This window comes from Octodon degus, unplaced genomic scaffold, assembly GCF_000260255.1.
Source record: "Octodon degus isolate 3935 unplaced genomic scaffold, OctDeg1.0 scaffold00052, whole genome shotgun sequence".
NCBI classification, from domain to species: Eukaryota; Metazoa; Chordata; class Mammalia; order Rodentia; family Octodontidae; genus Octodon; species Octodon degus.
Window position 1 is genome coordinate 7,187,899 of NW_004524628.1, and position 24,460 is coordinate 7,212,358.

The following is a 24,460-nucleotide window of genomic DNA, read 5'->3' on the forward strand; positions in this document are numbered from 1 at the left end:
CCAGGGAAGGAGGATTCCTGGGCAGCAGTGAAGAGTAAAGGAAGCCGTCTGTTTGCTGTGTGCTTTCTCACAGCCCTACAAGTTTTTCTTCATGGAAAATGAATATGGAATCCAGGACCTATCAGCAGGCTGGAGACAGCTATTTTATCATGTGTATGGCTTGTGGACATGCAAAGCAACAGTATGTGGCCATGAAGGAAGGAACTAGCTGGCTGTGTTGGCACATGCCTGTAATCCCAGGACTGCCAAGAGCCTGAGGCAGGAGGGTCCCAATTTCAGTCCCACTGGGGCAACTCAATGAGACCCTGGCTCAACAATTAATAGCTGCGGATGTAGCTCAGTGTGAAGGCCCCAAGTTCCACCCTATCCTCATCCTCCACACACAAGAAAGGAAGGTAATTCTGACAGGCCACAAAAATGACCAGTCCTGGAGAACCTCATGCCAGGCATACGTCACAGTGTGTGCAGAGCAGTGGGATTCGTAGACAGCTGGTAGGCCGGTGCCGAGGGGCAGTGGAGAGCTAGTGTCTGGCGGCACTGCTCCTGTTTGGAAGATGAGAAAGGTCCTGGTGGAATCGTGGGGACCGAGGCCTGTGCACCTGCAAAGTGCCACTGATTGGGCAGGAGGGCACATTTTACTGGGGCGTGTTTTACCAGTTTTAAAAATGAATAAGCACACGCGCATCCAGCACCTGGGGATAGGCACAGATGTCGGGAGGAAGCCTGGGTCCTAGGCAGCTGGAGGGACTGACGGGCCAGCAGGAACAGCTCCTTGTGCCCTGTGTGGCCCCAGAAGTGGGCTGACATGACCTGAAAGGACCAAGAGGGCTGCCTTTGAGTGCTGCGCAGGGAAGGTCCCTGACTTCAGCACTTTTCACGGAGACTGAAAATTTCTGGAACATGCCAGTGAGCCTGGACTCCAGGCCTTTTCGCTTCTGTGCAGACTGAACCCAGACCCATGAAAGCCCCCAGGGCAGCCTGTCCCCTGAAGGTGCAGAAAGTACTATGAATGAGGAAGAGCCCACCACCAGGGCATCAGGCACCGGGCAAGCCTAGGTGCAGCCACAGGATGCTGGCACAGGAGCTCCGGGACAGGCTCTAGTACAGGGTCTGAAGCACGGCTCTTATGTTGTTTTAGTCTGAAAATGCTGTAAATCATGTTACCTACCCATCCTCCCCCTTCACCATGCCTCGTGTGCATGTCACCAGGAACATGATCCGCCTTGGCAGCTGGCATCCAGCTCAGGCCTGTTTGGGGTCCAGGGACCTTCCTGGTGTCTCCATGTCTGGAGTTTGGGTGACACAGTGGATTTGCTAGTTACTCGCAACCCTTGTCCAGGGTGGGAGGCCTATCACAAACCTTTTTCTTTTTTTTTTTTTTTAATCTTTGATTTATTTACTTATTTGGTACAGGGTCTCACTACACAGCTCAGATTCATAGTGATCCTCCTGTTTCGGCCTCCCCAGTGCTGGGATTACAGGTGTGTGCTGTCATGCCCAGTTTCAGTGGCCAGCATGGGGTTCCAGGGCCAACACAGCATGTGGTAGCAGGGATCAAACCTGGGTCTTTGTGCTTACCAGGCAGGCCCTTCGACTGCTGAGCTATGCCCCCAGCCCCTGTCACAAATCTTGGCCAAATCATGTGGGTGCTATTTTGTGGGAGTCGAATTGCCACACTGCCAGTTCATAACAGCTCCATCTAGGAAGGGGCCTCATGTCCACTGAGATGAGTGGATAAAGAAATGTGGTACTCACACATGGTAGAGTACTACTCTGCCATAAAGAAGGGTAAATTGGAGGCATCTGTAGGAAGATGCACCTTGAGACCAAAGTTTTAAATGAAGTCAGACACGTGCTTCAGTGTCACGTGGTCTCGCTTCTAGATGCCTGTGCATAGATAATTAAAAAGTAAAATAAGAGGTAGATTATAGAGCACAAGGAGATAGATGTTTTGCAAAATGAAAGAGGACAAAGAGACAGAGGAAAATGGAGGGAGGAAGGACACAAAAGGAACACATGTGTGCTGTGTGTGGCAGCTCCCCATGAGGAGGCGGTCACTGTGTACTGCAAACAGGGACAGTGCTGCGCTGGGAGGGAGGAGCTGGCCTGTCCCCATGCCTGCCATGAGGGTGGCTTCTGTGAACCTCCTGGGCTGGGCGCTGCCTCCCCTCAGCTAAGACGCTACAGGGGAACCCAGGAGCCAGTTTGGGCCCCTTCGGATGTGGCCAGCAGCCTTTCTGATGTGGCAGTCTGTCACCATCTGCCACCGCCCTGCAAGCCCAGGAATCTGGATTGTGGTTGCTACCATGGTTTGAATGTGTCCCTGCGGTTCAAAAGTAGGAAATTTAATCCCCAAGCCCATGTGCTGACTGCATTCCGAGGGGCCTTGGGAGGTGGCGAGGATTGTGTGAGATCATGGAGCAGAAGCACCCGGTGGCAGTGGTGGCTTTAGAAGAACAGGAAGGGACCTAGGCTAGCACGCTGGCTCGCTCTCGGTGCATACACATCAGCCTCTGCCATGCCAGGCTGCTGAGGAAGCCTTACTGGGTTCTGTGTGCACAGGCTTCCCAGCTCCAGACCAGGAGCTGAGACAACTCCAATCTTCATAAATTACCTGCTCTTGGGTATCTTGTCATAGCTACAGAAGACAGACTAAAGTTTGCAGTAATTTTGCTGCCCAGCCACATCTGGGAACTGCAGCCATGAGCAGTGATTTTTTCCAAACTATGGCAGCACATAGCCACACAGTAGTCCCGTTTGGGAGTGAAGTCTGACACAGGTCCCCGGCCAAGCAGAATTCTGGCCCCAGGTCAGAGCCCATTGGATTAGCACAAAAGAGGAAAGCAAGTTGCAGAGTCCCTCCACCTCTGGCCAGCTCCTAAGAAAAACAGAGAGCGCTCCCTGCTGCTTCCCTTGGGCATGCAGAGGTGGCCACCTGCTGCCAGGTAGGTGTCCAGGTGAGAAATGCCACAAAGAGCAGAACTGCAGCCATGGCAGAGGGGAGGTGGCCCCCAGTGGCCCCAGCAAAGACGGAAGAGTGACAGGAAGCTGGTGGAGGAATGGAAGGAGCTCAGGGTCCACATAGCACTGCCTCAGAATCCCTCCTCTGACGCCACAAACAAGATTCCTCTGGGAGTCTGAGCCTCAGGCCAGTATAGAGTTTCCTTCTACTGCACAGGTGCAAAAGGCGGCATGCGCTCCACATGGCAAGTGCTGTATCCAAGAGGTTTACATGTTGGCGCACAACTGTGAGCCCAGCACTCTGGGAGGCTGCGGCAGGAGGACTGCAAGCTCCAGCCCAGCCTGGGAAATTTAGCAGCTTAGCAAGACCCTGTCTCAACATTTTAAAAAGGGGGCTGGGTTGTAGCTCCGTGTGGAGCTTGGGTTCGATCCCAGCACCACTTTCTGGAACAGTTGGCCGTGGGAAGGGTAGGATCCTGGCTTACAGCCCCAGGCCCTTCCTGGGAATCCCTCACATTTGAAAATGTCCCAGGTCGGGGCTGGTGAGATGGCTCAGTGGTCTAAAGCACCTACTTAGAACAAGCTTAGCAAAGCCCAGGGACCGCGGTTCAATCCCCCAGCACCACATGCCAGCCAGCCCCGCCCCCTGGTGGGTTGAGCTGGCCACACACACACACACACACACACACACATAAATAAATAAAATGTGAAAATGTCCCAGGCCGTACTCAGAGGCCCACTGTGCCCAAGCAGCCATCCCACCACCCCGCTTTTAACGCTGTCCCTCCCACACTCTGTGGCTGCCAGTGTGTCTGCAGCAGTACGTTAAAGTCCACTAATCTTGGCTCCACGGCTCTTGGAAGCCCCGCCTTCTTGCTAAGAGGCAGCTCTGTCTTCCACCCACGAACCTGTTGATTTATCCCATGCACCTAGAGCACAGCAGAATGCTCCGTTGCGCCCTCCCAGGGGCTGGGTGGAACAAGATGACCGAACAGTACATGTGGCCAGCACCCTACGTGGCAGACGCGAGGACGAGACAGTTCACAAGGTGTCTGTTCTGCATGGCATAGCTACACCAAGAGCTTGGGCCTGTGGCTCTGGAATCACTCAACTGCCAAAACTGGCAGCAAGCCAGGGTCTCCACCCGGTGTCAACTCAGGTGCTTTGGCAGCAGTTTCGTGTCACTCGGGACAGGGTCTGCGTGGGCCAGCAGCCACCCAGCCCTGGGTCAGGTTGGAGAAGCGCAGCCTCCTCTAACTGGGGCGAAACCAAAAGGCCAGAGAGAGCTGAACCCTTCTTTGCCGATCAGCCCAAGCACCCTCTTTCTACCCTGGGCCCAGGCGGCCTTGGGGGTCTGACAGGGGCAGGAGGAGCCCTGCACCTTCCGCCCCCTGCCTTTGGAATCCAGGTAGCTTGCTTGTGTTCACAAGAAAAGTTCCCAAGTTTCATTGCCAGAGGTTTTGTGGATTCTCACAGACTCCCAGCTGTAAGCAAAGGTGTTAATTTGCAGGCTGTTTACCCAAATCCAGGTAAGGTAACTTGGGTTTTAAACACATCACTGGTTCTGAGTTACTTAAGACAAAACACCTTCTAAATATTTTCACAAAGGTGCAGTAGGAGAGGTGTCTAGGACCCATCTCAATAGACAGGAATAATTTTCCTCATTGATAAGACATTTGAGACTCACATGATGCTATGGGGTACATCTAGGTAGTAACAACAGTTACTCTTGTAAAGCAAATTAGCATGCACAGTGCTTCAAAGGGCTACCCTGTGATGCCCCTGAGATCTACTTAAGCAAGGTCTCTACACACTCAGTTTCAGTAACTGTAATCTTCACTTGCATTGTGACTTGCTTATCCTGCATGAAGAATGATTAAAAATATGGTGAATGTCTAAATTTCTAAAACATTTTATGACAGTAAATGCTGCCATGCCGTGACTCCCTCACACCCGAAACCCACCTATCCCATCGTTCCCGCCACTTTCTGCAGCACTTCTGCAAATGCCCTTTCATAGGTGCCTATTGTGGTACTGTTTGGCACCCCCGTGGCCCGTATCAACTCAGAACCTGTACCTTTTGCCTGGGGAAAGCCACAGTGGCAGAATGCCAAATCCCATGAATAAGATGGATGAGGACAGTGTTGTGTTTTTTAACAGAAATTGCCATAAATAGTTTTAATAAATTCAGGATACTTGTTAAACATAAGAGTGAACAGGCAAAGGTGGCTGCAAAGCTAGGGCTGCGATTCTGCCTTTGGAACCAGCTTCCCTGTCCCCTCGGCCTTCTCTTGTGGCTCGTGTGGCATCCAGGAGCTGCTGTGTCACCCTGCCCCCTCCTTGGGGACCTTAGCCTGCCCAGGGGAGCCCAATGCCCTATACTGGGGCCCTCCAGCCCCACCACACCAAAGACACCATGCCCCAAAGACCGTGTTTTAGAAAGTCCTTGACATGAAAAATACCTGTTCCTTATTATGCCTAAGATGTTTGAAATGCAGTGAGATAGTGAGGTTAAGATTGATAGCCCAAATCGTTTGATAATAACAATAAGCTTTTCTTCTGGATGGTTAACAACCTAAGTTTGCAGACCAAAATTAGAGAAAAAGGAGGGCTACAAGGAAAGCCAACATTTTGGCCCTAGCCTTCTAAGGTCAATTAAGACTCAGGACATATGAGAACTTGTACTGTAACATCATGTACCTCGGTAGTGTCCCAAATTTTCTGATCAAGAAGATAATGGGGCCAAAGAGGAAAGTGATCGATGACGTAGAGAGTCACATGGGGAGAAGATACTCTCTCAGGCTTTCACAGAGAGCACATTGGCCAAGCATTGGCCGTGACTCATCCACATGGCTGCACTGATAAAGATTCTACAATCTGAGGTACAGGATCTCAGGACAAATCCTGAGGGCATTTCACTGACCTTCTCAGACCAAAAAGCTACAACTCTTGTTGCATAGGTCCTGCTTTACCTTGGTCTTAACCATCCAGCAGAAAAGTATGAAGACGAAATTATAAGAAATAAAGCCATGCTGTTAAGTTGAGCTGTGGGGGACTAAGGTCAATAATTTCTGACATTGCCAGTTAAACAGAAGACCCAATGCTATTATGGGCTACTGGACTCTTTTAGAATATTTTGCTGAGTTTACACACCTATAATATTCAATAACGGAACTTAGAAAAAATGGGGTATACAGATGAATGTCCATTTTGTATCTGTGTATTCAAAGTGGTTGGGATAGATATATAGTTACATTCTGTTAATGAATAGAACGATTTGTTCTAATGGTGTTTGTAAATAGGATCACAAGTCCGCATCTTGTACAGCAATTAACCACTAAGAAGAATATATGCAGTGTATTATTTGTTGAAAAAGAAAAAAAAAAAAAAAGAAAGTCCTTGACAGTTGAGGGAAAGCAAGCACCTGAGGGTATTTGGGCTGAGAAAGAGAACAGAATCACTGTGTTCCATACTGGTCGGGGACTGCAGTCCAGGGCTGCAGCTGTGATGTCACCTGAGTGCCACAGAGTACTGCCCGGCCCACCCAGGGATGGCAACGCCAGAGTCTAGGGAACAGCCTGGGCACCCAGACCAGCTATCCTGGTGGCTGTCCGTGTTAGGTAGAACAGATGGCCTTAATGTCCCTTCCACCACCCTCTCCATCCAACAGATACTTCCATTTAGTGACCATGGTGCCTCTCACACCTGGGTCCCTCACTGCTAGCCAGGGTCTCATATCTTAACCACCACGTGTAGTCACGGGGGCAGGTGACAGATGCTGCTGTCGGACCCATGAATTCTAAGACCAGGCACTGGTCTCGGTGTCCTCTCTGTGCCCGTGGCAGTGCCGGCCTCCCAGGAGGCCCCTTCCAGTGCCCTCTCTGACTTCTCACTCACTTCTTCCACCAGTGTCCTGCCCGCAGCCCAGTTGTGTAAATATTTGATGGGCCAAGGAGGGGAGAGACAAAGGGAGGAAAGCAGGGGCCCCTTCTGCGGTCCAACCCAGATGCCCAGCACACCTGTGCTGCCCCAGAGCTGGGCTTCCGGGCTCCTGGTTCTCAGGTGACAGCCCTGGGCCATGCTGAGGCACTCCTTGGCCTGCTCCTTCACCATCCCCCAAGGGCAGAGGCCAGTGCATGCGCAAACACGACCCCGATTCTGGGTTAGGAGATTTGCAAACTCAGAGACCTCGCGACGGCTCTGCAGCCACTTTGCCAACTGCTTGCTCATGTACAGAAGCACTGTATCATTTTTGACACTTCAAGTTTCTGTAAGGCTCTTCTCCGTCACTTCAGCTCCTCCCTCTGGCTAAAGGCAAATCAGAGCCTGGTGTGGTGACGCACACCTAATCTCCACACTCAGGAGACTGAGGCAGGAGGATCACTGCAAATCAGAGGCCAGTCTGGGCTACATAGTTCAAAGCCAACCTAATCTAAACAGGGAGACCTGTCTCGAAAAAACAAACTCCAAAAGAAAAAGTAAGTTTAAATCACAGTCCCATCTTTTCTGTTTGGGCACACAAGGGCAAAGGCCAAATTACTAGAAATCGGGACTCAAATCCATCGCATGTGTTTCTCCGCAACCAGCCGAGAGCGAGTCAGCGATACGCTGCTTGTGTACAACTGACTCACCATCTCGGGCGCTGGCACGCACTGCGCCTTGGACTGCTCTGACCATAGTACAACCCTTGCTGGGTTGCCAAAGGACGTGGACGCTGTTGTCGTTAGTAAATGCTTCCATGACCTGAGATGTTTGCAGGCATGGGCCAGAGGCAGCCCTCATCAGCGGGATCGGCCTAAGGTCTTCATTCCCAGGACAGGAACTTGGTTTCTAGTCCAGGGAGGAAAGAGGGTGCTTTAAAATGACTATTTAGTTCTATTCTGAAGAATCTGACAGATTTTCATGGACCTGGTAATTTAGCATGCTTTAGGAATTGAAAACTGCAGCTCTCCTTAGGCAAAGATGAGCGTTTAACAGCATGACATCTGCTGAACTGCCTAAGTGACTCGAGTGGCAGAACACTTGGAGGTGACACCATTGCATTAAGAAATGCCTCGAATAGTAGCGAGGACTAATGCATAGCCAATTTAACTTCTACTTTGCTACATTTGACTGTGTAATTTATTTAAAATTTTGAAAACAATCTAAATGTTCCTCCCCATTTTACCCAAAATCTTAATATTAAAATTGAGTCAGCTGTGGTCGCCTGGAAACCAGGTGTCTATTAGCTATTACAACTGATGGGCCCAGAGTTTTGTCAGAAGGCGCATGCGTGTGCGTACGTACATGCATGTGCGCATGCGCGCGCATGGGTGGGTCTGAGCCATACAAAGAAATGATTTAGTTCACAGAAATGTTGTATACCCCGGCTCCTCAGAAAAAGACTTTTATGGGAGCTGATGGCCAGGCAACCTTTTTCTGCACGTCCCCTGGTACCCAGTGGCTCTCTTGTGGCTTTAGAAATGACGTCCCTGCTTAGGACTTGACGTTTGGAGGTGGAGCGCTCTACACCTTTGGAATTGTTTGTGAACAGCGATAAAAGCAGCCACCCGAGCTCTTACCCTGTGTCTCACATTCTGGGTGCTTCACAGACGCTGTGTTTTTAGATCTCACATGTGGCTAGGAACAGGGAGGAACTGAGGCAGGTAGCATCCTGGTAACCCAGCTGGTTCAATGGCAGGGTCCCAGTCTGCACTCAGGACTCCGCAGCCCCTTGCCTCTTGGTTTGCAGGTCTGCATCTCTCTCGTCAGTGACGGATCCCATTTGTCATCTGCTACAGGAGTTCAAGCAAAGGCCAAGGGATGGGTGGAGGAGGTGGCAGGGAGGAGCACCAACATCTGCCCTTCTGTTCTTACAGATGCCAGGGAAAATGGCTCAGATAAGATCACTTCCTGAAAAGAGTCTGGAGAACATTCTGAAGCCTTGGGTTTTTAGATACAGATGTTTCTAAAGAACTGGTGGACAAAACCATCTCATCCATTTGTACTGGAAATGGGATTGAGAGGAAACAATGTCTGGCATCTGAGAAGAAAGGCTGTGACTTTCACACATATCTGCATTGTACAGATCCTGTCCTTGTGGCCCTTAAGGCTGCTGGAGAGCCATCTGGAGGACAGGCTGGGGTCCTGTCCTCCCTGGAGCTTGGGCAGCAGGACCTACCACGTGTGCTGCCTCTTCCAAGGGTGACCTGCTTCCAGGCAGGGGCTTCAGGAAGCAGGCTGAGTCACCTGGCTTCCCAAAGCATCTCTGAGAGTGTCTGGTGCTTTGGCAGCTGTGAACCAGCACCGCACAAGGGTTGGCCCTTGCATTGAAGCCCAGACTGGCCACAGCACAGCAGAGCACTGACTTCTGGGGCAGCCCTGCGCCACAAGTCTCTCCACCCCAGGAAGCACCCAGCTTGCTGATGTGGGTGGGAGTCAGGGACACAGGTGGAGGGGGAAGGTGAGCTGGGAGGCAGTGCCACCACTGTCACTGCACCCATCTGTCCCCTGCAGTGGCCTATGACACCACCCTGAAAACTAGAGTCCATCTGTCCTTAGTAGCAGGGAAGTGGCAATGGGTGTGGTCTAGTTTGGGTTTGTTTTGAGAGCCACCTCCCAAGTACTCTTTGGGCTTCCCTCGCACCTGGTCCTCTGTCTGCCACCTGGAGCTGGTGGGGCCACCCGGCTCGGCCTGGGCGTCACTGGTATGTTGCCATTGCCACAGGAGAGCCAGGCTGCAGGCTGACCTACTTTCCCTGTCTAGCCCTGTCCTGAGCAAGCGACTCCCTAGCGGTGATTCTGTCTCCCAGGATCTCCTGGGACTCTGTGCTTTCCCTGAAGAGTCAGGCCAGGCACCTTGGGGCTGGAGGACAGAGTCTCAGCACTGTGTGGTCTCCCAAGAGCCTGCATTAGGATGAATGCTTACAGGATCTACAGCTGTTCTCCTCCCAGCCTTTAAACACAGATTCCTCAATGACAGTTTGGTAGCTGTGCGTCCCCGACAGAGCACCTGCCCTGAGCTCTAGACACAGGCTGTTTGCAGAACTGCCCAGGGGTGGGAACCACCCTGCCCGTGTGGGGGTGGGTTATCATGAAGTGAGGGTGGGGATCAAGGCAGCTAAGACCAAGGAAAGGGAGGGACAAATCCAAGAGCTGATTAAAAAATGCAGGGCTTATGTAAAAACTGCGTTGTGTGTGCATGCGTGTGTGTCACAATAAAAGATGCACCATCGTTAATTTCTCTGCAGAATACTCCCCTGGGGCTTTGAGCACACTGAACCCCATTCTTCTTGCCCCACTCTGAGCCAGTTCTCGAAGTCCTCTTCCATGAGTATCTTCACGAGGTGTGATAAAAATAGGACCAATGTGCTGCTGAATTCAATCCAAAACAAAGGCAGCAGTGAGAACATCTCACTGAGTCCCCCTCCCCCAAGACTCGCAATCTCCCCAGAAGCTAAACCACCTCAGAAGGCAGACATTTAGAACTGGTTCAGGACATCGAGGCAGCTGCTACCGTACACCAAAGGTACTCATGAAGGAGAACTTCTCAAACTGCAGTGGAGATGGAGTGAGTGTGCTGGAAGTGAAGGGAGGATTCTGAGGGGATTCGTGGCAATATGTCATGTACTGTGATTTTTAAAAATTTAAACCACCATATTTCCCTCATAGAACAGGGTGGGCACATGAGGCAGGGCAGGTGCTGGGGTTGGGGTGCCAATGTCCCTGGAGTCAGGGCAGCCAGGGTGCTGCAGTCCCCCTGCCCAGCACTTCCACACTGACTGTTTTGAATCCTGGGTGGAGTGTGTGTGTGTGTGTGTGTGTGTGTGTGTGTGTGTGTGTTACTGGGGACTGAACTCAGGACCTTGCACTTGCCAGGCAGGTGCTAATGCCACTGAGCTATCTTCCCTGGCCCTCCTGGCTGGGTTTTTGCAAACTGCTGCTTGTGGGTGCAGGATGTTATCTGTTAATCATTTGGGGGGAAGTTAGGGTCAGATGGCTGTGCACAAGCCAGAGCTTTACAGGTAGGGCAGTGCTCCAACTCGTGTGTTCCAGGCACTGCAGTGTCTTCAGAGGCTGTCCCAAGCCTCTGCTGACTTTTCTGAGGGACATGAGCTCTCTCTCTCTTTGCAGCCTGAAGCTGCCTCTTGGCACTTCAGAGCTGGGGCAAGTGAGAAATCCTCCTGTGGGTGAATTACGGATGTGCTGGGACTACTTCACTGGACACCCATCCACTAAAGAAAACAGCTCAGTCAGGCTTTATTTTTAAAAAGCAGCAGCAGCGTGCTTCCCATTTCTCCTGCAGTTTCTGGTTTTTGTTTTTTTTTTTTTGCCGTTGCCAGGGCCCAAGGCCCAGAGTAGGGATGGAGATTTGAGGGCTGTCCTCTGTGCCCCAAGTACCTCAGTCTACATCTGGAAACTGGCGAGGTCCAGCCTGCAGAAGCAACCCTCAGGAGCCACCAACATTCCCAGGACCACTGATCCCTCTTTTCTAGATGATTTGTGGTGGCCAGGCTGTCCCACAGAAGTCAGGGCCTCCTGCTGCATCTACCTCCAGCCTCTTCTTGCCCATGGCCCTTCATCAGGACCCCCGCCTTCCCAGTCCCATGTTCTTGGCTGAAGCCAGGCTGTCTTCATGTTTGGTACCTATCAGGGATTCAAGTGTCTTGGGAGGTGAATTGTTACCTCCCAGGACGACCTTGGGGACACCTGTCTGGCACAAGCTGGAGGGGTGTCATTCTGGGTTGGAACACTCTCCATCCCACTGTCCCAAAGCTAACAGCACACTCTTAGGCCTGGGGTGGGTACGTCCCGATGGGCAGCCTGACACGGAACTACTTACTGGGTTGCAGTTTTTAGGGTCCACATACTCTCTGGCTACCAGCAGGAACCATGTGCTCCCAGATCTTTAGGGGAGAAATGGACCTCCCAGTCTGCCTCTGTCTCCCAGCCGAGCCTAGTTTGGTGCATGCAGGTGGTGGCCAGCCCTGGAGTCATGGTGCTGTAAGGTGAGCCTCGCAGGTACCATGGGGGGGCCAGGCTTGGGGGTAGGCTCATGTTTGTCCATAGGGGAAGGTGGGGTCCTGGGGAGGGGAGAAAATTTGACTCCGTTGGGGAGGTCTCCCAAGGAGCAGGTAAGGGCCTCTTGAGGGTTTTGAGCCCCAAAAGCACTTCTGTACAGAATCGTGCTGGCCTAAGAGGTGGAGGGGCTATACGAAGAATTATGAGGTACTGTGTACAGGTACCAGCGCCCCTCCATGAGTATGATCATTACATATTGCAAACATGTACTCCTAAGAATGAGTTAGAAAAGGAAGGAAGACTTAGCCAGGATAAAAAGGACCAGGGTGGGTATAAGAGGGGTGGGAGGAATTAGTATGATCAGCATTAGTCACCATGATACCAGTATTTTGTGAAGTTAGCATGCACCAAATATGTATAGAATAAAAGGGATGCTGTAGGCACTTTCCTCCCCAACCCCCAAATTGTGTAGGCTTGCCCACAGGCCCAGGTCTCACAGGGTGAGGGGTAAAGGGCTGCAGGGCGGGGCTGCGGGAGTCACTGCTGCTCCCGGGGACACACACCCCTCCGTGCCACCTTGGGGCTCCCAGCTCCTCCCAAGTCCGGGGCCTTTGAGCAAACTTCCGTCCATCTCTTCTGTTCTATGCAGAATTGCACTGGAGAGGCAACAGAAGGAATAAGGGGAAGCTACCTTGACAGATACCTCTCACAAGAGAAGAAGTCGGGCAGAACCGACCACAGTTGTCAGGCAGACACAAGGAAAGGGTCCCCGCGCTGCCGGTACTGGCTGCAAGCCCCGTGGGCCTACCTGGGACCCACAGTGGGAGCTCCAGGCCGTGCAGCCAGGCAGCAGGGCCACAGTGGGCCCTGTCTCCATTTCAGAGAACTATGGGGATGGGCCAGGGGAGGGCAGGGCCAAGAAAGGACACCACCCCCACCCAGAGCCAGTGGCTTTCAGTTTTGGGGTCCCCACCCATTCCATGAGAAGGCGCAGCTTCTGCCCACTGTGCCATGGGAGAGGGGGCATTTGATCGACAGATGAGACGCCTCGAGGGCTCGGCATGGCCGCTTACTTCCTCTTACAGATGAGGTCACCATTCCTGGGCTCTGGTGGATGCCACTGCTGGCCGCCACGGAAGGAGGGTGGAGGACGCTCAAACCTCCATCTGGTTCATGCCCAGATGTCCCCTTCGGCAGCCTGTGGGAAGCACCCACATCTCGCTTCAACACAACCTGAAGCTCTGGTGTTAAGCCCAGGGCTGCACCACCCAGGCGTCCAAGATGAATCTGCACTCTCCCTCGGAGGGTATCTTTTTCCCTTTGGCTCTCCTTGCAGTCGCGAGCTGCGTTAGCATACGGGTTCCCTGCCCAAAACGAGTGCCTGGAGCCAGTTTCAAGGAGGGGGTGTGTGGGGCTGAGCTGTACCGTGGGGGTCATTTCAGTTCATCCATGGCAGCTGAACGCGGCGGCGCCCAACAAAGGCTCACGCTGACTCAGCCGCGAGCTGACTCATTCATCTCCTGCCCCATTGCTGATTCCTCCCGGCATCTATTGTCCACACCCTGGCCACGCGCTGTCCCCCACCGGGCTCTGAAGTCGACTGAGGGTGACACTGTGCAGTTTGAACTCCTGATAAAGGAGCCCCCTGGAAGGACTCACTAGTGATGGGAACACGGGTGTCAGGCTGTGAGGACAATATGCCACCTGAAGGTGGTCCTTCAACCCAGATATTGCGACCATTCCTACTTTGGAAATTCTTTGCTGGCCAAACAATGCCAGTGTAAAGCTACTCCATGACACGCTCCCTGACTTGCTCCATCTATTCCTTCACTGCCTCCACTTCCCTGGACCAGTCACCAGCCCCTTGGAGAAAGGCAAGCAGGGCAGAATGGCTCCCACAGGCAGCTAGGGCCCAGCACTGCCATGTGTGTGCTGTGGCAGGAGATGACAATCTCGGGGGCCTGCTCAGGGTCTGGCCCCAGTTTCCTCTGAGAACCTGGCCCAGCAAGTGCCCCGAGACATGGCCGACGAGGCAGGTGCTCCCATGGGCTCCAGTTAGCTTGGCCCTGCCAGCCTGGTCCCAGGAGACGGGCCGAGGGTTCCTTAGCTGAAGGGGAGCTGGACTGCCAGAGCAGCCAGATCTCGGCTTTGGCTGTCACTTTCTTTTACAAAACCTATTTTTTCCCCAGTGAATGAATCACTGTAACCCGAAAAGCCATTCTTCAGAGAGGAAGAACCAAAACGTGGAAGTCATTTCCGAGCTTCCCCAGTGACAAAGGGAGACGAAATGAGCGTCGCAGTTCATCAGTGGCTGAGCCACAGAACCTTTGCATTTCTTAAATACAGTAAAGAAAAATGACTCCTGAGCTCTCAGGTGTGCGGCAGAGACCTGCACCAGGGCTGACTGCGGACTGGAGGCATCCGGGCGAGGCGTCCTGTCGGGCGGGAAGGAAACCCCCGCTGACTGGGGAGCTGTGTGTGCGTGCTTTGGCCTCTTTGGAATTCAGCTTGTTCTTGTGCTCAGTAATTTTTCTTTTTAATAATGAAATGCACCAGGTTTCCTGGGTATGGTGGGGAGGAGCACTGGGATTTTCCAGCTAGCCGAAGGCCTGTAATTCAAACCACTTTGCAGCCAATTTGAAGACATCATGATTTTGTTTGGTTAAAAACACTGGCCTTGCATCATGACAGGCTTCTGGTAGTCATTTCATGGAAAATTCGGGATAATACAGAGTGCTCCAGTGGGCCTGGAGAGACTGTACAACAAATCCTGAATTAAAAAGACCCTGGGGAGGAGAAGTGTTAGTAGTGAATCTAGCACTATTTTGTTTTGGTTTTTTGTCTTTTTCAGACAGGGTCTAGCTATGCAATTCAGGCTGGTCTTGAGCTCACTTTGTAGCCCAGGTTGGTCTTGAACTCACAGCAATCCTCCTGCCTCAGCTTTCTGAGTACTGGGATTAACGTGGGCCAACAAACTACCGGGGGCAGGGGGGAAGCTGACCCCCAGCCTGGTTTTTTAAATATAGTTTTACTAAAACACAGCCATGCCCACTTATTCCATAATATCAATGGCTGGTTCTGCACTACGGTGGCCGAATAAATCAGTTGTAACGAACACTGATTGTCTTCTAAAACATTTAATGGGGCTCCCTTTACAGAAAAGTGTTGCTGAGCCCAGCTCTAACAGGAGAAGCCGCCTTGCTATGCATATTCTGGGCATCTCTTTGGAGACCCAGGAGTGAGCAGCGAGTCCCTAAGGAGGCTTTGGCACCTGACTGACTCATTCATTTCCTGTCTTGCTAAAGAATCCCTGTGAGCCCCAGGGCCAATGTGGCACAAGAAAATAGTCACACTGTCATTTGCTGGTCCCCTTCCACCCACAGCCAGGACTCCAATTTATTGTGTAGTCGGTGGCTGTGGGAAAGCGTGCTCTGGAGTCCTCAGGGGAGAAGTCTCAGGGGATCGCCCCAATGTCGTCAGCACACCTTGCTCTCTGGCCTCCAGGCCCATTACAGTGAGGATGTGTTTACTGTGAGTCTGCTATGAAAGGACCTCCATCATCCCCGTACTCTGCTCCCTCGCACCTCACAGTGGCCTGGGGCATTCTTGCTAAGCCCTCCCAAGCAGCATGACTGTGTGTGGAGGCATGTGTCCTGCCTCACCCTGGGTCTGCGTGACCCCGAGTCAGTGTCTGTTTCACCCATGGCAAGCTATTCTGCGCAGAGCGTATTTCATGGATATGCAAGGCAGGTCCATCTTAAGCAGGATCACATGCTTTTATGGCTGAATAAAATTCCATGTGTATCCATAACACACTTCCTTTCTTTGCTCATGCATTGTTGGATTTTGAGGCTGACTCCAAAGCTTGACTGCTGTGAATAGTTCTACAAACATGCAAGTGCATATATGCCTTCTGCAGATATACTGGTGTCTCTTCCCTTAGACATATGCTCAGGAGTGAGACTGCTGGTCATATGATAGTTCTGCTTTTAATTTCTTGACGACCCACGATATTCTTCCATAATAGCTATAGTAACTTACATCTCTACCAAAAGGGATAGGGTTCTCTCCAGCTTTCACTGTCTTTTGTCTTTTGACTACAGCCATTCTAACTGGAGTGGATGATGCGGCATGGTGGCCTTGACTTGCAGCTCCCTGATAACCAGTGCTATTGGATGAGAGGTTTCTCTTGTACCTGTTGACCCGCTGTGTGTCTGCTTGTGAGGGGCTGGACATAAATGAAATAACCCGGATGCAGAGTCACTCATACATGGAATCTGAAACAGTTCCTCTCAGAGGAGTAGAGAGTAAAATAGTGGTTTCTAAAGACTGGGACGAGCAGGGTAGAGAAAGGCTGGCCCACAGTTAGAAGATAAGAGGGAGAGATCCGGTGTCATGTTGCACAGTGGCAAGGCTGCAGTTGACAATGTGTGCCTTAGAAGAGCTAGAAGGTTTTAAATGTTCCTGCCACAGAGATAAGACAAACAACTTCGATAATAGCTATGCTAATTACACTGATACGATCATTACACAATGCACACGTATGTCAAAACATCCTACCGTTCCCCATAAATATGTGCAGTCATTATGCATCAGATTTTTAAAACAAAGTGCATTGCGCAGACAAAAGAAATTCAAGGCAGGTGAGAAGAAAGGATGAGGCTGGTGTCAGCTGCCACAACAGCAGCCCCGTGACCGCAGCATGCCTTTGAAGGGTCGGACAGTTAGGAGAGGCCGGCATGGGACTCGGTGTGGCTGGCTGCGCTCCTGAAGCACAGGGCACCTCCTGCCCGGAGTGGGGCAGCCTCCGGTTTGCAAGGAGCAAAGCAACTGCATGTGGAAAGGACTTGCTCCACATCATGGGCTAAGTGGGCTGGCATGGAGATTTATACTGGTGGTCTGAATCTGCTGTTTAGTTTTGTCCTGTTTTTTTGAGACAGGATCTCAGTATGCAGTTCATGCTGGCCTTGAATTCACTATGTAGCCCAGGCTGGCCTCCAACTCATAGCAATCCTCCTGCCTCAGCCTCCCGAGTACTGGAATTAGAGGCATGTGCTGCCATGCCTGGCAGGGCAGCTCTGAATGTGGGCACCCACCAATCCTGTGTGGCAGTGGGCAGAGGAGCCAGGATGGGGTCTGGTCCCCCCTCTGCCCCAAGTCTATCTTGGTGGGCAGTGCTGCATGCAGTCCGCCCTGAGGGGCAGGCAGGCTGTGAGCAGAGGATGACCACACCAGGCTCAGCCTGCAGAACCAGAAGGAAGGACAATTCATTTTCTCACAACTTGGCACTGGAAGAAGGAAAATTCATTTTCTCACAACTTGGCACTGGCCAAGACCTGTTGCTCCTCAGGTTAGAACTCTCAGAGCCTTCATCTGCCACCCAGATGAAAGCCAGGCGGCAGCTGTCTCCCTAGATGCTCGCCTCCCCTCTGATTCTGTGTCCCTAGCACTAGCTCCGCCAGCCCACTGGCTCCTGGCATCCCAGGGGATCTTCGGCAGGTCCCCTACTTCCCACAATCATAGCTCCAATGGTGCCTTCCCCAGGAGGCCCTCTGTGATCCCCTAAAACACCAGAGCAAGACCCCACCCAGGACACCCCTCCCCACACCACACTTTCTTCATTTGCCTTCACATCCCTGTTGTACCGGCCCTCAGGGACTGACTGTGACCTTACTGAACATCACACACGGGGGACACAGTTCTCACTGAGTGGGACATAATTAGCTGCCTCAACACAGCTTGGAAGGAGGAGCAGCTGCAGAGTGCCGTGCTCACGGACCAGAGCCCCCAGCATTGGTAACGTTCATTCCCCCAACTTGATCTCTAAGTGCTAGAAAAGTGCAACCCAAATTGCAGCAGGCACCTTGACAGAACTAGCAGGCTGCTTGCCAAATTGGCATGAAAATGCAAAGACCTAGAATGGCCAGGGCATCAGGAGAGCAGCTTCAGCAGGCTCACGCTACACTGATGTCATCAACTGCTATGACGCCACAGGAATGAAGGCCTGGAGTAAGGACAGACAGGCCGGGGCTGGCAGAGTTGGGACGGAGAACCTGGCTTAAACAGCAGGCGGTTACATCCTCCAGGGCGCACTTGCTGTTTCCAGGCGCAGCACCTCTAGGGGGAGGGCGGGGGGCCTGGTCCTTATTCTGGTGTCACTGTACACCAGACTCTTCAAATCACAGGGAGAACTATGCATCTGTGCTTTTTTTCAGATTAATATTAGATTTACTGCTTTAAATGTAGAGGCCCTTCACCTGTGAAAGGATTATCTGAAAGTGAAGAAGAACATACGACACATACTGCATGTACAGCTAACATACAGCTTTCATGTAGGTCCACCACCCGTCAGCCAGGTGGCCAGGGCCCGTGGCCCCAGGGAGCAGCCACACTGCTGGCACGCTGGGACAGGAAGACCTCATTTGGGGTCTTCCTTCCGATGCCCTCATGCCCAGACTGACCATGAGCAAAAGAACAGCCAGCCCCAGACTGGGTGACACTGTACAAATGCTGCCTAGAACTACCACTATGTTCAACAGCTGGGCAGGCCTGAGAAAGCAGCAAGACCAAGAAGAGCCTAGGGGACATGGCAGCAAAATGTCCTGTGGTGTCACGAATGAGGACAGACAAAGGACGTTAGGTATTATGGTTTCTGTCTAGATGTCCCCAAGGGCCTCGTGCTCATACATGGGACTTGCAGATGGTGACCAGATGATAGGGTTGAGCTGCCTCAGTGTTAGAGCAGAAGAGGCAGTCCTTGGGGGCATGACCTGAAAGGGTCTCTGCCTATCTGTCTGTCTGTCTGTCTGTGTGTGTCTCTCTCTCTGTCTGACTCTGTGTCTGTCAGTCAGTCTGTCTCTTTCTCTCTCTATCCCCCCACCTCCTCCTTCCTCCCTCCACTTCCTGTCCACCATGTAAAATGAACATCTCCTTCCTTAAATTGTGGGAGCCAGGTATTTTGTCCAAATAAGAAGAAAAGGACTAAGACATTAAGTAAAAAACTAAAAAAAAAAAAAAAACAAAAAACCAACCCTCAAGAATGTATGGACTCTGCTTAGCAGCCATGTGTCAGTGTAACTGGTTCATTCTCACTCAACCCCTGTGCCACATGGTGGAAGACACTGGTACGATGAGAAGTGAGTGGGCGTGCGGGAACTCTCCATCTGTATCTTATCAGGATGCAGAGACAAAGGAAGGTGCTTCCTCTCACCAATCCCTTCCTGGCTGTGTCCCACCACCAAAAGCTTCCTCCCTTCTCTGACACATTTCCAGATTTAGAAAACCATCTCTCTTATCCTTAGCACTGCTGTGACCAACCCTGGGTGACACCGGCACCCTCTGGGGCCCTGGTCCCTCCCCACCCCTTACACATAGCCCTTTGTGAGCCTGCCTCCTGCCAGTGTGCGCACGGTGCCATCTATCCATGTTGGCCCCTGACGCGTGCACCTGTGAACATGGGAGCCCAGGAGGGCACAGTAGCCTAGTTCCCTGGGGTTTGCCCAGCAACAGGTCTCGTCTCTGCTCCACAGAGTCTCCTGTCCTTCTCAGAGCTCAGGCTCCCTTCTCTGGCACTCCATGGCCAAAAACAGCTGCTCAGAGTGTTCCTCTTGGAAACCCCTATACTCTTGAGGAATTCTTAAACTCTATCCTTCTTTGGCCTGAGCCTCTAATACTTGTTTAGTATTCTTAAGCTTCTCTGCTCCCCCTCTAGCCTGACCTCCTCGGTCTTTTTTTCCTCTTTCAGGTCCTTGTTTACCTTTGGTCCTTCCCAGCTCCTCCAGATTATGAGTTAAGGGGGACGTGCCTACGTGTTCACAATGCCATGAGACGGAAGCGTCCCAGATGGCCCTCAGGAGCTGAGTGGATAAAATGTGGTCTATGCAGATGATGAAATATTATTTAGCCTTCAAAAGGAAGGGCATTCTGACACATGAGACTTGGATCAACATTGGGAACATTATGTATGCTAAGCGAAACAATCTAGCCACAGTGGGAGAAATGTCATACGATGCGACTCCCATGAGGCATCTAAAGTAGGCAGATCCACAGTGATAGAGTGACATGGTGGTTGCCAGGGGCCAGAGCGAGTGGGGAACAGACAGCTACCGATTACAAGATGGAGAGTTTCAGTTTTGCAATACGGGGAGCGTTCTGCTGCCACATGGTGGGATGACTGAATTCAGCTGTGTGTGCTCAGTGCTCTGGTGGGCGCCTTCTGGAGGGCTAAGGTGGTGAGTTTCATTATGTCTATTTCACCATAACTCTTTAACTAAAATAAAAATACATGGGGAAGACGTGGTGACAAAACAAGTCCCCACTGTGGTGCGTCTGTGGCAGTGCCCTGGGAGCTGAGCCGCTCCTCCTCACACAGGAACAGTGCAGGGCTCGGACAGGGCTCCAGTGGGCCGCAGGGGGCAGGGACCTGGGAGGGACTGGGAAGAAAGGAAGTGGGCATGGCCCATCCAGGATTCACGGACTCAGGAAATGTCACAGGATAAGCAGATGTAAATCAGGGAAGACTGAGTTGATAAAGAATAACTATGAGTCACTGTTCAGTGTTTAGCCTGTGACTAAGCAACCCTGCCACCCAAACAGGACCTAGTACCTTGGGCCACCCAGCCCTCTGTGAAGTCACTCTGTCCAGGGCTGCCAGTGACAGGGCTCACAGTGGAGCCCTGCCCCTGCCCTGGGCACTTGGGCCACCACCACTTCCCCAGGGAGCTCAGGGCTTGGGTGGAGCATCACCAAGTGAATGGACCTTGTTTTCCATGTCATAAGGTTGGAGCAGACCATCTGGAAGGCGTTAAGTGCTCGCCTGTTTCCAGATGTTAACCCCATTTTAATTGTGATGCAGCTACTGAGCACATTCCTTGCCTGTCCCCAGTACACTGCCATATGCTGAGCAGGGGCCATCTGTGAACAGAGGCGACATCTGCAGCCTCCTGTCCTCCTGAGCATGTGGGTGCTGCAGACTGCATATCTCTGAGCAAGCTGCCCTAACATTGTTACCTAGGGCTGGACTGCAGCTCAGTGGAGAGCTCCTGCCTAGCTTGCACAAGGCCCTGCCTTCCGTGCCCAGCACCGCACACACCCGCACACAGACACGCACACCCGCACACAGACACGTGCGCAAAATGGTCTGCAACTTTGTTTCTGGCACAATTATCAGTCCATTTGAATAAACGGCCTGAAATGCTCCGTGTTGAAAGTGAAGCAAGGGAGACATGGCTTCTCTGCTGTCCCCACCCCATGCACCTCAGTCACTGCCACCGTCTGCCTCTTGTGCCCCGAAGCTCTGCCTTTGTGACATCTGGGAATGCTTCTGCTTTATGTGCTGGTGACAGGTGGGGCTCTGGGAATTGTGGGAATGAAAGCAGGAATCGGGCATGCTCTGAGGGGTGACTCCCTGCATTGGACAGGAGAGGAAACTGAGTCACTGGCTTCCAAGGGTCCTGGCACTACAGCTCAGATGGTGGAGGCTCTGGACAGGGAGGGAGGCCTGGGGACCTGGGCATCAAGAACATGGGTCATCACTTAATCTCACATCCCTGGGCCCTGGGTCTGAGTGTGAGGTTTCCAGCCCTCTGAGGTGATTCTTCAACACATACACTGTCCTTCAGGAGATCATGGCAACTGGCACCCTGCGGGGGGGATGAATAGCCAAGCACAATGTCGCCATCAGTTCACAGGTATCCGCTGCCCTGTGGGACCTGCTGGCCTCAGGCATGAGGCGCTGGAGGATGCTTCACTGTCTGAGTCTCCACAGCGGCTCTCAAAGTGTGTTCTGAGGAATGTTGGAGTCCATGAGAGCAAAACATTTCTTCATCAGAACTGTTAGCTTAGGAAAAACAAGAAAAGCAACCACAACAACAAAGCCCTCCTCTCAGGAGGGCACAGTAGACTTTTTCAGAAGCCACTTGGCATCTGATGACATCACCACTGTGGCACTGAAGGGTAGAGTGCTTGTGTACCTACCGGAACATTTCCCAACACGGACCCACGGACCCAGGGGCACTTGGTACACTTTACGGTACACTTTGAGTGTGCAGAGGGGTGTTGGCGCCACAAATTTGGAGAGCTATGGGGCTAAGGGATGGGAGGTAGGACAAAATTATGACAACCAGAGAGCTGTGAGAAAGATCCAGACACAAGCCATAATCATCTTGGTTTGGTTGTGTTTTGCAGGAAAAACTGCATAGAAAATCTAATGGATGAAGATGAGAAAGACAGAGCCAAGAGGTAAGCAGGGGCCATGCTCCCCACTCTGCAGCGCCCTCTGGGGGTGTCTGGTGCTAGTTAACACCACTGCAGGGCTGGGTGCACTCACCCCAACCCAGCTCGTTCCCCTGGCTTTATGTAGAGTCAAATTAGCGCATTAAAGCCCTCGCTGAGCCCTTTCTGGGTGCGGACCACCCAGGGCAGCACTGAGCACTTCCTGTTCACAGGTTCAGAGCCTCCGGCCTGTGGCTTGGGGGTGTCAGCCTTTACACCACGGTTGGGTCAACCGGAGATGCAAGCTTGGGAGCTGCTGTGATGGTGGTCTTAAAACCCTGTGTGTTTCTATTCCTTCATGGGACATTCACTGAACAATAACTAGATACAAAGAATGGTCGTGACACTGACAGCTGGAAGGCCAAGAATGCCTGCATGTCACAACCACCAATGAGCCACCCACGTAGGCAGTTCCTTGCTCAGCTCTGGGGAAACTGAGTGACAGGCTTTCAGAGTGCACAGGAGAATGAAGCGCTTGGGCAGCTGCTACAGATCGGTGGGGTCCAGGCCACAGGCCAGCCCAGACCTGATGGACACAGATCTCCTCCCTCCCAAGATCTAAATCTGCAACAAATCAGGGAGTCTGGATTGTTTTAAACTCTCTCAGTATTTCCTTAAAGAACAATCTGAAAGTGGAGGTATGGATCAGGGGCATGGACAGAGTCAGGCTGCTGTAGGAGAAGGACTAGTCCTAGGAACTTCTGCTTTGACCTGATTTTATTCTCACCTGATCTTTTTTATATGCTTGAAATCCCCACAATAAAAATTCAAACAAACAACAAGGCAAGTGACACCCACCTGCTTCTGCAGCACCAGACGTCCACCCCATCGCTAGGAGCCCTGGCTCCCTGCTGCGGCGCTCTGCAGACTGCAGGCCACATCCTGCAAGGGTGCCTGACCCCACACAGTGAATGACGAGACCGCAGCAGAAGGGCCTGGGGACCCGGGCTTCGTCTCTCTCCAGGATACGCTGGCTTCCCACGCCTCTCCCCAAGGTGCTTCTCCCTGGGTTCTTCCAGGAAGCCATCAAAGCATCCTGAGCTAGTGGATTTAGCACACTTCCTGTGTCTCAGCCTGTCTTCCCACCTGCAGTGTGAGGGCCGTCATGTCTGTCCTGCCTTCTGCAGGGCTTGTTTGGGAATCAGCCACGAAACACACCAAGTAGCTATTTTCAAGTAGCAATGACTACATGTGATTATACCAGGTAGGAAAATAATGCTTTACCATAATACATTTGCAGGGTACTAGTAACAATGTGGAAGAGCAGTGGCCAGCATTCACTGGCCACTCCATGCGCCCTACCGCCCCCCATCTCCTGGTCAGACACCCTACCGCCCCCCACTCGCCCCTGGCTGTGCTTCTCCACCTGCATGACCTCCTGAACCTCTGTGAGGTACATGTTGGCCTTCGTCTCCTTTTACAGATGAGGATACTAAGGCTCAGTGAGGTGGAGAAGTCTGTCAGAGATCAGAAAGGTCTTGTGAGGGACAGGTGGGAAGTTAAACAGGGGTTTCCATAATCTTATGTCATCACTGGGCCTGGTGGCGCACACCTATAATATCAATATTCAGGGCGCTCAGGCAGGAGGACTGCCAAGAGTTCAAGGTCAGCCTGAGCTACATAGCAAGACCCAGTCTCAAAAAGCAAACAAAATACAAAACCTGTTAGACTCTGCTCCTACCTCTCAAACTGTAATAGATTCTCTTCACACAAGATCAAATTCAGGCCGGGTATGGTGGCACACGCCTGCAATCCCAACACTCAGGAGGCTAAAGCAGGACTGCTGTAAGCTCAAGGCCAGCCTGGGCTACAGAGTGAATTTAAGGCCAGCCTGAACTGTATAGTGAAACCCTGTCTCAAAAAGACAAATAAAATAAAATAAAAATAAACTCAGCCTCTCAGGCCAGCCCAGACTAAGACCTGCATTTTGATGTTGCTTTGGAGTCAAAGGGAGTTTTGTTTTCGCCATTGTCCCCCTTCATGCTTCCCTCCTAAGCCCTCTGGCCCCGCCTCGCTACCCCACTGCTCTCAGGAAGAGAGATCATGCGTGGTCGTGTGCTCGCATGCTCAGCATTCGCCAGATGTCGGTGTGCCAGAAACACCTGTGCCAAAAGCTCTGGTGCTAAACCAGATTATGTCCAGTTTACAGCTTGGATCTGCTGGGAGACAGCGGAAACTCTCATGCCAGCCTGGTCGTGGGAAGTACAGTTCCTGGAAGTGGTTCCTG

At 52.0% G+C, this 24,460-nt stretch overlaps 1 protein-coding gene across 7 annotated transcripts in view; it reads left to right on the top strand.

The window, feature by feature from the left end:
* Npas2 (neuronal PAS domain protein 2) overlaps window positions 1–24,460 on the top strand; it is a 151,485-nt gene that overhangs the window by 54,435 nt on the left and 72,590 nt on the right. For 6 of the 7 annotated variants that reach the window (XM_023717549.1, XM_023717547.1, XM_023717548.1 and 3 more), the window contains exon 2: window positions 22,147–22,200. In XM_023717549.1, the coding sequence (XP_023573317.1) occupies window positions 22,169–22,200 (32 nt within the window). In that variant the 5' untranslated portion in view covers window positions 22,147–22,168. Of the gene's footprint in view, window positions 1–21,239; window positions 21,306–22,146; window positions 22,201–24,460 lie in introns of those variants that run through there. The other variant, XM_023717551.1, reaches the window with a different exon arrangement.